This window comes from Olea europaea, chromosome 16 (assembly GCF_002742605.1).
Source record: "Olea europaea var. sylvestris chromosome 16, O_europaea_v1, whole genome shotgun sequence".
Classification (NCBI taxonomy): Eukaryota; Viridiplantae; Streptophyta; class Magnoliopsida; order Lamiales; family Oleaceae; genus Olea; species Olea europaea.
In genome coordinates, this window is record NC_036252.1 from 5,431,184 (window position 1) to 5,445,212 (window position 14,029).

At 30.2% G+C, this 14,029-nt stretch overlaps 1 protein-coding gene and 1 long non-coding RNA gene across 2 annotated transcripts; one reads left to right on the forward strand and one right to left on the reverse strand.

The window, feature by feature from the left end:
* The first annotated feature begins 5,168 nt into the window (after nt 1–5,168).
* LOC111412786 (ethylene-responsive transcription factor ERF098-like) lies at nt 5,169–5,695 on the forward strand. Its single transcript, XM_023043691.1, has one exon. The coding sequence runs from the start codon at nt 5,169–5,171 to the stop codon at nt 5,562–5,564; it is 396 nt and encodes a 131-aa protein (XP_022899459.1). The 3' UTR covers nt 5,565–5,695.
* A 6,330-nt stretch (nt 5,696–12,025) lies between these two features.
* Nucleotides 12,026–13,156, reverse strand: LOC111411863. Its single transcript, XR_002705921.1, has 2 exons — nt 13,104–13,156; nt 12,026–12,296 (listed from the first exon to the last, which is right to left on the reverse strand). It is a non-coding gene; the product is annotated as an uncharacterized LOC111411863 (long non-coding RNA).
* Between the last annotated feature and the right edge of the window lie 873 nt (nt 13,157–14,029).

The following is a 14,029-nucleotide window of genomic DNA, read 5'->3' on the forward strand; positions in this document are numbered from 1 at the left end:
TTTTGCGAGAATTTAGATAATGATGCACTTGTATGTTATTTTTAGCTTCTTAATTCTTCCTTCTAATGTTGAGAAAATTGTCCAATCAAATTGCGTTATTAAATATTAGCATCTCTTACTTTTCCTTTCAGTGCAATATGGTGAATTAATTATACATATATTGCACTATCAAATAATTAGATCAAGAAATCATCCTCTCACATAAGTCAATTATAATATGAAGAATTATGATATTGGCATGATGCATAATGACATTTCTTAAACAGGAAATTAAAAGTTTTTTGTTTTCAATTAAATTAATCAGAGGTGTTTAACAAACAATAGTATTAAATCATTTATCGACATCTCAACTAACACTTATATAATGTTGAGATCTAGGATCACTAACACTAACAAGACATACCGTGTTAATTGTATAATGTGAAAATTATGCTCACAATCTAAAATTTGAACAGTAATTTCGCAAACTTTAGGTTGCGAATACATTATAATCATTTAGTATTTATATTAAATTTATTAAATACAAATAATATTTAGATGGTCAACGTGAATGATGATGGGGCCTTATTTATCACCTTGAGTAAATTTCAGATATATAAGAATTTCAGTTCTTATTTTATCTAGTGATGATTAACGAAAAATTTTCATGTAAGAAAATAAACATCATATAGGATTTCATTAAATTGAAGAATCTTAAGATTTTTCATTGAATATTCATTTGAATTTTTAAATTTTGTATTATTATTGATCCAATGATAGTCCAATTGGTCATACCAAACAATAAAGTCAAATTGAACTTCTAGTCCAATATAATATTTGTCATTTGAATAATTATTCAATCAAACAAAGAGATAATTAGTTCTCGAAAATATGATTAACTATGATATAATTATATAAGAATAAATGTCTACATGACACGAGTTCTATATTTTCCTTCAGGAATAATCGTGAATTCAAAATGATAAATTCTTCGATACATGTACTATTTTGAGAGCATGTTGTATTTTATTATTACTCGTTCAAAAGTAATATGTCAATATTCTTTTGAAATATTAAAAATTATAATTCATGCTCTTTAAAACTAATCAAATATTATTATAATAAATTATACAATGATTTATTTTTCAATAGTAAAAATATAATTTACATTAAATCGTATTTAACTATTCTCTTTGAGAGCAAGTAAAATTTAATTAGAAAATTAATATATAAATATGTGTGCAGGAGAATGGATACATAAATAAATAGAGTAATTAAACTCATGCTTTTTAACGAAAAATAGTTCAATATTCATCTAGAATATTGAAATTATAATATCATGTTCTTCTAGAACAATTAATATTTTTTAGAATATTACCAATGTTGTGATACCTTAGGAATAACAACATATTTGTAGTAGACAGATCTACGAGTAATATTCTTTTGGAATATTAAGCATAATGATGTGTTACATTAGGAGCAACTACAAAATATTTTATAAAGAGGGATATACGAGTACTAAATTCATAAATTATACTTGTATTAAAAATAAGGAAACAAGATAATTAATCGAACAATGAGCGAAAAATAGATAATTAACAAGGAGACAAGATTTAAGTTAAAATCTTGGCTTGAATTTATTAAAACGAATTCAATTGAAAAAGTAGATATATTAATGTAAAATTTGCTTTCTCCCGTTAATATGAATTGGCTTGATTTCATAATTGATTAATGAAAACGAATATGCATATAGACATGCAGTTGGTAAAGAAATGCACAAGTTACTAAATTCACAATGTAGAATAAATCGCCAAAAATTCTCAAGAAGAAATTCGTGTCTTATAATGAATATGTATATAAAAAAATTCACATATCACCAATTAATTTTGATGGATGCGACAAATGATTATATTTATAAAAATCATTACCTTCTAACTAACTCATTTTGATTTTTAGATACACATACTGATAACTAGAGAAAAAAGAAGAAGAAGAAGGGAGAATAAAAGTTAATAAATTGTATGTATTGTTAAGAACCAATACCTATATTTATAGGGAATATTAGGGATACAATGATAATAAAATCTAGGGTTGTAGGGGTACAATTGTTATTCATTAATAAACTTATCATTTACAACACACATCGTGGTTTTTAAATTTACGATTTAAATACTATAATTTGCATAGTGGGTACAAAAGGGGTAATTATAGTCACATCGGATGCAATCAATTAAAATGTTTGTGATTGTGGGTGCAATAAATGAAAGGTTCTCATAAAAGCTGCAATAAAGTTAAATGTTCGAAATTGCGACTGTATTTATTCCTAAAATTTATTATGTTCTTTTCCTAAATCTAATATTAATAAATAATAATTAATTTTTTAAGGTAATAAAATGTTAAAAATTCTTTGACTTTTTTCAAAATTGTAAAATCTAATAATGTTTATTAATTGTTATCTTCCAATCAATAATTTTCTCAATTAATTAAATTAAGTATATGTTTTTACATCAGTTATTATTCCATAGTTAAAAATAAATTTCAGCCATAGAATTGTTAATATTATACAATACAATCTAAAACAACTCCACGTCACCATTTACCATCACAATCGTAAAGCATGAGTTATATTACTCGCACATTGTTGCCTTCAATCATCATAAAACACAAGTAACATATTATGCTACCCGTTTGAAACCACTCCACACATTATGTTGCGCCAACTCTGCGACATAAATGTTTAAAGCTATAACTACCGAATTTTTCTTGCTATGGTTTCTTGATCGTCAGATTTGTGATTGTAACTACAACCATGACGACCTTAATATCGGCTCATCGAGCAAAACACCTCCCCACATCCATTGAAATTCTATCAATCTGTTTCTTTTTTATCAATAAATGTCAAATCAATTTTCTCTGACAAATTTTGAGTTGGTTCTCTAATCATTGATGTTGAAAAATTCTAATTTGAACTCTCGAGTGACCTTGTACAATTGCCAAAGGAATAGGCAGTGTGATTGCAAAATAATAAGTAATTATTTAAGTCTTATTCAATAGATTGTTATAAGTTTCTTTATTCTGTGGGGGCGGCACATTGCCGAAGGTGGTGGTGGTGATGTGTGGCGTTGATGGTGGTGCTAGGATATGGCGGTGGAGATGATAAACCATGTTATTGATAGAAAGATTGAAAAGAGAATTGGACATTGTTAGTTTCCTCATGTATTCTTTCAAATTTAGTGCGCACTTGCGCTGTGTGTTCAGGGTTGGGCTTCTAGGACAGTTCTAGGCTAGAACTTTGGGTTCACTAAAATTGATAAAATAAATTTTAAGGACTTTGGGGTGTTGATTAAATGATCCCCTGTTTGAACATAATTATTTGAAAATTCTATTTTGTACACTCGTTTTCTATCATATATTCACACATTAAAATATTTTGCTCGTAAACTCAATTTTTACTTTTTAATCACACATTTTTCTAAAAATCGCTACTCAAAACATTATTTTTCACAAATAACGACCATCAAACAAGGGCTGAATCATTTAATCAAACTCATAGTTGTTAGAGTAAAGTTTTTTAAATCAAAATACATACATGAGCAGAGGAATTGTAGAATTTTGTATTTGGGAATTGGGATTATTCAACTGCAGAGAGGATCACAAAATCACATAATCTTGAAATTATTTTTCAAATCTCATTTTAATACAATTTACTAAAGTATAAATAAATCTCGAAATAGTTCGATCACACCAATCAAGATCAAAATTTAAAAAATCTAGAATCTCATTTTAACACCTTCATGAATATCCAAATATAAACCACCAATAAATAAATAAATCCGCATATCAATAGCAAAATAATAGTATACGAGTAGGCAATAATTGAATCCAAGCAATATCTTCAATCCTAACTTTTGAACACCCTCATGGTATATTCTTTTAAAATTAAAATATATTAGGACTTGTTTGGTAAGACTTCTGATTTTGTTTTCACGTCTGCTTCTTGTAAAAAGACTTCTTTAATTTTAAAAGTCAATGAAATTAGGGTCCTTGACAAGCTTCTGTTTCTTATTGAAGAACTTTCTTAAAAAATTACTTTAAATCAGCTTCTTTTAAAAATATTTAAGTCCAATAAAATACTTTTAGAAAATTATTTAAGCATATTAGAAAATAACTTCTTAGTTTTAGAATTAACTCTTGACTTTTCAAAAGCATTACCAAACGTGTCCTTTGTTTATTAATTATGGACAACCTGCTTGTTTAACTAGTAATAGGATCGGTCTATTAATTATGTTAAACGCATGCCATTGTTATCCCAACAATTTAGCCATTGAATCTACACTATTTACAAGAATCCATATACACTATAATTTTTTGATTATATTTTTTTGTCACAATTAAACTTAGCTTATTTAGTACAGTTAAAAATTCAATTAAAATCATTTTTTTTACCGTTATTTCACTATTATTGCCGTTAAACACATGCCATTGTTATCCCAACAATTTAGCCATTGAATCTACACCATTTACAAGAATCCATATACACTATATAATTTTTTGATTATATTTTTTTGTCACAATTAAACTTAGCTTGTTTGGTACAGCTAAAAAGTCGATTAAAATCATTTTTTTGATCGTTATTTCACTATTATCGCTATAATTTTTGAATTCTTCTCTCATATATAGGACTTATTTTATCTCTAACAGTCAAAAAATCAATTATCAAATTTCTACCAAACACTAATACTAATACGTATACGTCACTATTATGATGCAATGAACATGTAATGAAGGTACGTCACAAGAAACATGATTTTAAATTCACCATGTAGTAATAATATTTTATTTTTAGATTCACTGACTTAGTGACTTTCCCTTTTTGGGGTCACCATCTGCTCAAAATACACTGAATAACTGAAAAAAGAAATTCTTAATCAAAATTAAGAATCATAGACTTGCGTAATCAAATGACATCACAACTAATCTGCTTTTAATAAAAGTTTATTACGAACAAATTCTGACCTAAATAATAATAATTAATTACATAGTTTATTAATTCATATGCCCTTAGCATTCGATGGATCTTCTTCGGAAAGGACCCCACGAATTTGACCTTTTTGGTCAATGCAAATTTTCCGCTCATTGTGTATATATAAATGTAGTACAGAAGGTGGTAGTGTATTGAGTGAAAAAGTATGGATAAGAATTCAAAAGACAAGTCTAAAGAAGACAAAGAGGGAGGCGGAAGTGGTGGAGAAGTGAAATACCGGGGAGTAAGGCGGCGGCCGTGGGGAAAATTCGCAGCGGAGATTCGGGATTCGAATAACAATGGAAACAGATTGTGGCTGGGGACATTTACCACTGCTCAAGAAGCAGCAAGAGCATACGATCAAGCTGCTTTTAATATGAGAGGTTCTTTGGCAGTTCTTAATTTCCCTCATGAATATCCTGCTCTATCGGCTTCTTCTTCGTCGTCGAATGTGAAGAGAAGTGATGATGAGAATTCGAAAGTAGTATTCGAATTTGAGTACTTAGATGACAAGTTGTTAGAGGATCTTCTTGAATTCGAAGAAAAAAAGACCGGAAAATAGTCAATTTTTCTTTTTTTTCCCCCTTGTAATTTTAATAATCACTTTTTCTTACAGTTTCATGTGCACTTTTGGACTTTTTTGGGGAAATTAAGGTAACATGTGTACTAGTTAAGGATACTGGTTTTACTTTGTAAAGCTGTCAGATGTGTCTTTATCGTGCACTTCAGTACAAGATAATGCATCGCTCTGCTAAACTTGTCTGTCTGGTGTTTTGCTTTCTATTAAGAAATGATAAGTTAAGACATTAGTAACTAATTACTGATAAGTGAAAAAAAATATTATTTTTGCACATCGTGACGTTTGATTATTATGTCACAAGAGTAGAAGACAATGAGATTAGACTTGTCAAGGGTCAATTTTAGTATGGAAGAATTCAAACTCATATCATGAACATGTTGAGAAATATTTGGATTGACGAGGACTTTCATGCGCTTTATCATCTCATAAGACTATCTTTGATCGTTCGCTTAAGCTGACCATTGTGATCAAGGTCTACTTAGCCTTCTTCGTCTCGACCGTTTCATTTCAAGACTAAAGTGTTGTATGCTCTCTTTTCATATTTTTTCACATTCTTGTTAACTAAAATTGGAGTAGAAAACTTTGTTCATGAGGCGGTAGACTCGAAGTGATCACCTTGAGAGTCTTGAAGGCAAGTTGGCCACTAATGGTTTAGTGGAACAAAATGTTTTTTGACAGAAAAGATTATGTTAGAATGGTCACTTTAGGTCACTCTCACGTGTATAACAACATGATTACACATTAGGACTAAGGGTTTATTTTTCATGAAATTGTAGGACAATATAGCTTGGACTTGCTATAGAAATGTTAGGTGAACCGAAATTTTGTTTGTTAAACTTTGTATCATTTGACTCACCAATTCTCTCTCTCGAAATTGACCATTTGGACTGTATCATGAAGTCGCTGATCTCTTGACCATAACCCTTTTTTGTGGTAATCCATGCACTTCTTGGCCTTGTCAAGGAACTCTTGGTAGTTGGTTGGTCCATCTTTGCGAATGTCCCACCAAAAGTTATCCCTCTTCTCATGCCAATATTGATGGCCATGCAAACAACTTTACAATTACGTTTATCAGTTCTTACGATTTGATTGTTAAATACAGTATAAAAAATTGCTTCTTTAATTGATTGATTGATTGATTTTTTTCTTTAAAACCTTTGAACTAACGTACTCAATTCACTCTAATAAATAATAATTCATCTCAACCTTAATTTCTTATACGATCTCATATGTTGACTTTCATTAATTTGAATATATTGGGCGGCACATGCTGCAATTAAAAAGTAGATTAATGCTTTTGAACATGGATATATAATTTGTCTCAACTTTCGCTGACGTCACTATGCCTACACAGCCAAAATGTCATTCAGGTGGTATAACAGAGAATATAGGTTGAGCCACATTATTTTCAAAAAAATACATTCTTTAATAATGATTTGATATCATTTCAATCACACATTTTTTAATATAATAATTTTACACGCAACTCTAAAATTTTTATTTATTTTTTAACCACATATTTCTCATTGATTTGACATAAATAATGCATTTTTTTCTATAATGTGGCTCAAACATGAACTTAAATTAATTTTTGAGCATATCTGAATTAAAAATAATTATTATTTTATATAGCAATGCAGTTCCCTTTTTCGGGTGCCCAGCTATCTGCTCATACAGGGCACCAACCCATCAACATTATTCTATTCCACATCAAGAATTTAATTCACAATTAATCTGACATACTGAATGATTTTAAAGATTATTCATAGGTGTTTATGGACAAATTAGAAGCCGCCCCACATGCTGAATTACCTTGTTCATTGCATGAAACGTTCATATAATGAATATAATTGAAATTCACGAAGTTTTTCGGATTGTGACGTGATTAGATTAAGAATTGTGGAAAAATTTCTTCTTTGACTTATCGGTCTAGTTGTTCCCTGATCGCTAATTCAATCGAGACTAGGCTCGAGATGTGCAGTATCAATAGTCAAAGACACAAGTGACATGGAAATTTAATAAAAATTATGTCAACCCGATGTCAAGTGAGCTATTACAAGAATGCTGACACGTTTTTAATATTTTTATTTTCTTTAGTATATGTGTGGATCCTAAAAAAATGCTAGACATTTTTTATTTTCTGAAATTCTGAGCAATAAGCGTAGACGTAATTCTGCGTCGTCCAATGTTCATGCGTCATTAAGTGACATAATCATGGTGTAATTGCTTAAAAGCAGATTAAATTAAATAGAGCACTCAACTATTGGCCTATTACTAATTATAACTATATATAAATGACGCCTTGTCTGATTCCTTATCTTAATATATGAATTGTGTCTGCATTAATTTCATCTTAATTCTTAATTAGCAAATTGATGATCATTTGATGATGCAACATGCTGACGATGGAAGGAAATGTAATCAAACGTGATATCATGAAGACTCCCACCTGATTTTCAACAGGGATTTCATAAACTAATTCTAATATAAAATCCTTCGTACTTTTAAAATATTGAAGATAAATGACAACTTTGGGCAACTTGATATCCTATGAATGCTTGTTGAACGATCGATGACAACTTAATTGACACTTATTCACGGGAGATGAAAGAAAAATGAAGGAATAAAGAGGCTTTATGATTGGAGAAAGAGAAGGGGCATGGTTGGTCGGTCACTGGAAATAAAAGTAAAAAATTGTTTCATGACCCATCCCTGATCAGTTGTGCGGGGTGATAACATTTATTGCTGTATACTCATACACCCCTCTCACAATAGGGGGGGTCTACAAATATAATATTCATGTGAGTCCCTTCATATTGTGAGAGAGCTGTATACCATGGTGTACAAGAAGCTTTTTTGGTCCATGATAGTTAATAATCAAGACTAGGCCAAGAATCATGGAGAAGTTGACCAGGTGTCTGCATGATATATAGTGCATGATTTTTCTAAGTATCATATGGAAAGCTAATTAAGGTCATTAAAATGAGATCATCATTATTAATGTGGTTTCCTTTTATTTTTATCAACAAAAGATTAATTTAGAATTTAAAAAAAAAAATGATTGCGCATATATTAGGTGTACGCTACTTGGGACGTTTTATGTTAGAATGGACTTAAAAATGTGACCAAGCTTCTTGTTTTGAAGTAGTTATAGAATTTTTTGTTTTTATTTCAATTTAAAATCTATGTTAGTCTTTATATGCTTATTCAACAGGAATGCTGATGTGACTAACAATAAACATAACTTAGGATGAATGATTCATTGATAAGAACAATGTTGATATAGGTTTTGCACAATTTCAAAAATAGAATCTCTAATATCTTGTTTAAATAGTGTACAATTTAAACTTCTCGAGAAAGTTCGTCACCTGTTCAAAAGACGGTTGAGTGTCATATGAATTGTGCATAGCTTCGAAAAGTGTTGCATTCATATATTATGGTGGAGTCTTCTTTATGTGTTGTGCTCATAACTTGCTCAAGATGTGCAGTATCAATAGTTAGAGACACAAGTGAGGTAGAAAATTAGAAATTTGTCAACCCGATATCAAGCGAGCTATAACAAGAATGCTGACATGTCTTTAATATTTCTATTTTCTTTAATGAGTGCATTTCGAAATTATAATTAGTACAACTAGACGTTATTTCATCTAGATTAATGATTAAAAAAATGTCCTCGCTAGTTTTCACGTAATTTGTATTTTTCATTGGTCACCTCAGCATTTTGTTTTAAAGATTAGCAAACACTTTATAATTTAGCGTACACATAGTGAAGTATCTAGAATAAAAGACAAAAAATCAGTTATTGATTTTGATAAAGGAAAAGGAAATGGAAAAAAAAAAAAAAAAAAAAAAAAAAGAGAGGTCAATAACCAAAATGAATACTTGTTACAAATTGGGTGACTAACACTGTTTGTATAATTTTAATTAAAATAATAATTTTTCTATCAAACATTTCTTGGTATCTTTGTTAAATTCTTGAATCCTCTTTTAGTATATGTATTGATCCTAAATAAATGATAGACATTTATTATTTTCTGAAATTCTAAGCAATAAGCATGGAGGTAATTCTGTGTCGTCCAATGTTCACGCGTCATTAAGTGACATAATCACGGTGTAATTGCTTAAAAGCAGATTAAATTAAATAGAGCACTTAACTATTGGCCTATTACTAATTATTAACTATATATAATAAATGACACTTTGTCTGATTCCTTATCATAATATATGAATTGCATGTGTTTGCATTAATTTAATCTTAATTCTTAATTAGCAAATTGATGATCATTTGATGATGCAATGTACTGACGACGGAAGGAAATGTAATCAAACGTGATATCATGAAGAATCCCACCTGATTTTCAACAGGAATTTCATAAACTAATTCTAATGTAAAATCCTTCCTACTTTAAAAATATTGAAGACAAGTGACAACTTTGGGCATTTTGATTGTAAGAATGCTTGTCGAGCGCTCGATGACAACTTAATCAACCACATATTTAGGAGAGATAAAGAAAAATAAAGGAATAAAAAGACTTTACGATCAGAGAAAGAGAACCGGCATGTTTGATGGGTCACTCCGTCGCTAGGTCTATGGTTCATGAACAGTCGGATCCACATCAAAAATCGTTGACATGAACACAAACGAAATCTTGAATTATTCTTGGAACTGAATGTGTTATATCACGACACCCCCTTGATCTTTGTGGAATGTGTTTGACAAATCTAAATTGAATTCTCAGTTAAAGGAAGAAATTCAATAGAGAAGCCTTGGTAGGGTGCGAAGAATATGAAAGATATGTGACACAGTCAAGAATGATTGTTTAAATTATTTCACAAATATCTTTTTTAGTGATGTGTTACATCATTTTTTGTATTATCTAACATTATTGACATGACTAAGTATACATAATTAAACTTTAATCCACTAACATGCAATCCTAATCAAATGTGGTCCAAGGGCATCAATTAATGAAGTATTTAAACATGAGATCCTAATCAATGTGCTGATAAAAAATTTATCTTTGCTTTTACTTTATTATTGATGATTGTTCAAACCAAGAAGTGCAAATTTTAGAAATTATAGATGTTATTTGATTTTTTCAGAAAAGAAAGTAGGTCTCAGGGGTTAGTAAATTTTTGCATAGCAGACCCAAAAGGAATCAATCTCTATTTGATTTAGCTAAAAAGAGTTTATAAAAATTTAAATTAAAGTTAACAATTAATTTTAATCATACATTTCGTGGAATTTACAACTTTTATATTTTTCAACTACACTTTTATGAACTTTTATCAAATCTACTAAAAAGTTGATTTATAGCTAAATTTAATTGGGACTTAGTTGTGAAATAATAATTAATTGACAGAGAAGTCCAAATTTGTGTATTTCAAATTGGTGGAACTAAATTTGGCAATTTTCTGATCCAAGTGGGCATAAACCTTGCCAAGCCTATTCACCTTTTTGTTGTCTTTGACCTACATTTTTTTTTTTTGGTTTTTTTGGTTTTTTTTGATCCAGCCCACGAAGGCTAACATAACAAAAGTCTGTGAGAGTTTGGTAAAGTAAAACTTAAGAAAAAATATATTGCAACCTTAGTACTTTTATTACGATAAATTATTCGGTACAATTTACGAAATAAAATGGGACTACAATTAATCCGGTATCGAAAGATCATCAAGCCTCAATGTGACTTTGTTATTGTAGCATGTGGGAGTCTAAAGAGTTAAACGCGTTTCTGTCTCCGTAAATATTGAGAGAATATAAATTATTTTGTATATAAATTATCTATATACTTGACATAAATCCATGTGTGTTGGTTAAGGTTCTATCATCCCATGTTATTTTTATTTTTCCCATCGTTTGAGCCCTTGTGAGTGCTTTAATGAATTCTTATAAGCAATGGGTTCGAAATATTGTATAGTTAAAAGTAAGTAAAAGTTTTGAGTTTTATGAAATATATTGATAAAAATATAATTGATCAGTTTATAAACAATTTAAAACTTTGACAAACATCCACTCAATTCATTACCCATGATGAATTATTAGTAACTAATCAAGCTACAAAAGGTTAATGATTTAACATTTTAAACCACATCACTTAATGATTTATGAAATATATTTTAATGATTTATGAAGTTTGCAACTATTTTTCTTATAATCATTAATCATGATTTATTTTCACTATTTTTGACAAATTATTATCATTTGTTAGTATAATTCAATAATAATTTATGTTTAGTAACGTCTTGTGTCTCCATTAAAACAACTCATGAATATCCATTTTAACATCTTAATCGAACGAATTAACAATAGATATATAGTCTACCATAATTTCAATTTCATCTCACTTTATCTATATTTTAACCAACACAAACGTGCACACAAAGAAAGAAACTTTAACCGACAAAAGTAAACTAAGCTTCATTTTTAACATCACATATGTGGATAATATATAATTAGACCATGAGCAAGGTTTTAACTTATTTCTCTTGCTTAATAATGTTTATTATTGTAAATAACAGTATGACACCATACCAAACCGGTCACTAATGTCATATTGATATAAGCACAATCTCGTCAATTTATATTACAATTCGAGAATTTAATCACATTCACCTTTCTAACAAGTTGCTAGATACGAAAAAGCCTTCAGAAGTGCACATTCTTGTTTCTCCATGAAATTCCAATATTAAAACATCCTTAATTGCTCCTTATGGCTGCATGAAATGCCAAAAAAAAATTATTGAACAAATCCAAATGAATTTTCTTCTCAATATATATATTTTTTTTTTATATTTTCATCAAATTCCTACTTGTTAATCTTTTTCAAATTCATTTGCATTGTTTTACACATTCAAGAATCCCCTCGCTTCTTTCACAAATTATCCTCCTCCTCATTACTGACTAATCACCCTCTTAATTGATTAATTCACTAACGTTATTCTTAGATCTTCATTGTGAGGTGAAATTCCAGCAATAACCAAGGTGATACCGGGCTCAATTTTCATCAAATACCGACACAACCACCATTGAGACAACACCCAACTTTCACTTTCTTTCTTCCCACATACGGTTGCTATTTATACTTACAAAGAGTCGGCCAAGATGAAGAACAATATAGCCCAAGAGAAAACCACACAAGTTATTTGAAAGAAAGAGGCCGAGAATCAAGATCACAGAAAGAGATGGAGAGTTCTTCATAGTGGAGGCATGGAAGGAGCCGTAAGTTATAGACTAGTGAGTGGCAAAAAATGGTAAGTTAGGTTAGGTTAACTTAGTGGTACAAACAAGGCTCAACACAGAGATAATGGGCTCCAAATGAATACCATAGCCCTCCAAGTAAGTGGCACAGACCACGAGCAATATTATTCAAATATGTTGCTTCTAACGGTCCATAGAAAATTGGGTTGGGTTGTCTTGATGATAGTGTCGATATATAATCCAATCATATGGTCAAGGCTGACTGATAATAAATAAAATCGAGGTTACATCATTGCCCGAGAGGTCGTTTGACAACAAATTACCTAACAACCTCCACCTTGGTGTCAAAAGACCTGCAAAAGAAAATGTATCCCATTAGTGACACCTCTAATAGAAAACCAATAAAATTGGAAATCATTTACCTATAGTGATATTTAGAAGTTCCTTGCAACTTCTAAACTTTGCCAGTGGCAGTACCTTCATCCCAATATCGGAAAGATTGTAGTGGGTGTGGACATTTTCAAGTCTTACCACCTCTTGAGATATTATATCTTTAATGAAGTGGAGTCTAATATCAATGTGTTTAGTGCGCTCGTGAAAAATGGGGTTCTTGCACAAATGTATAGATGACTGACTATCAGAATACACTACCATATTATCATTCAAGACACATAGTTCATGAAGTATGCCTCTAAGCCATAGAGCTTCTTTAATAGTTTCAGTGGTGGTAATATATTCTAATTCTATAGTGTATAGTGCAACAATGTGTTGCAACTGTGATTTCCAACTAACACATGAATTAGATAAGGTAAACACGTAAGACAAGGTAGATTTCTTACCATCCCTATCTCTCGCATAATCAGCATCTACAAAATCCTTTAATTTTATACCTTCTTTATTAGTACTAAACTTTAAACCTACGTCACTTGTACACTTCAAGTACTTTAATAGCCACTTTAGCACTTTCCAATGTTTAGAGCCCGGATTAACCATGTACCTACTGAGAGTACTGACAGTAAAACATAAACCCGGTCTAGTGCAAACCATCAAATACATTATGGAACCAATCACATTACAGTAAGGCACTCTACTCATATATTCTACTTCACGCTCATTACAAGGAGTTTGTTCTTTCGATAAAACAAAATGATTAACAAGAGGCAACGTGACAGGTTTGCAATCACTCATATTAAATTTTTTCAACACTTTAAATATGTATGGAGACTGATGCAAGAACAAAATGGAATTT

Bases quoted from the DNA above. Each gene is read 5' to 3' on its own strand.
- LOC111412786 (XM_023043691.1), top strand. From the start codon at position 5,169: ATGGATAAGAATTCAAAAGACAAGTCTAAAGAAGACAAAGAGGGAGGC.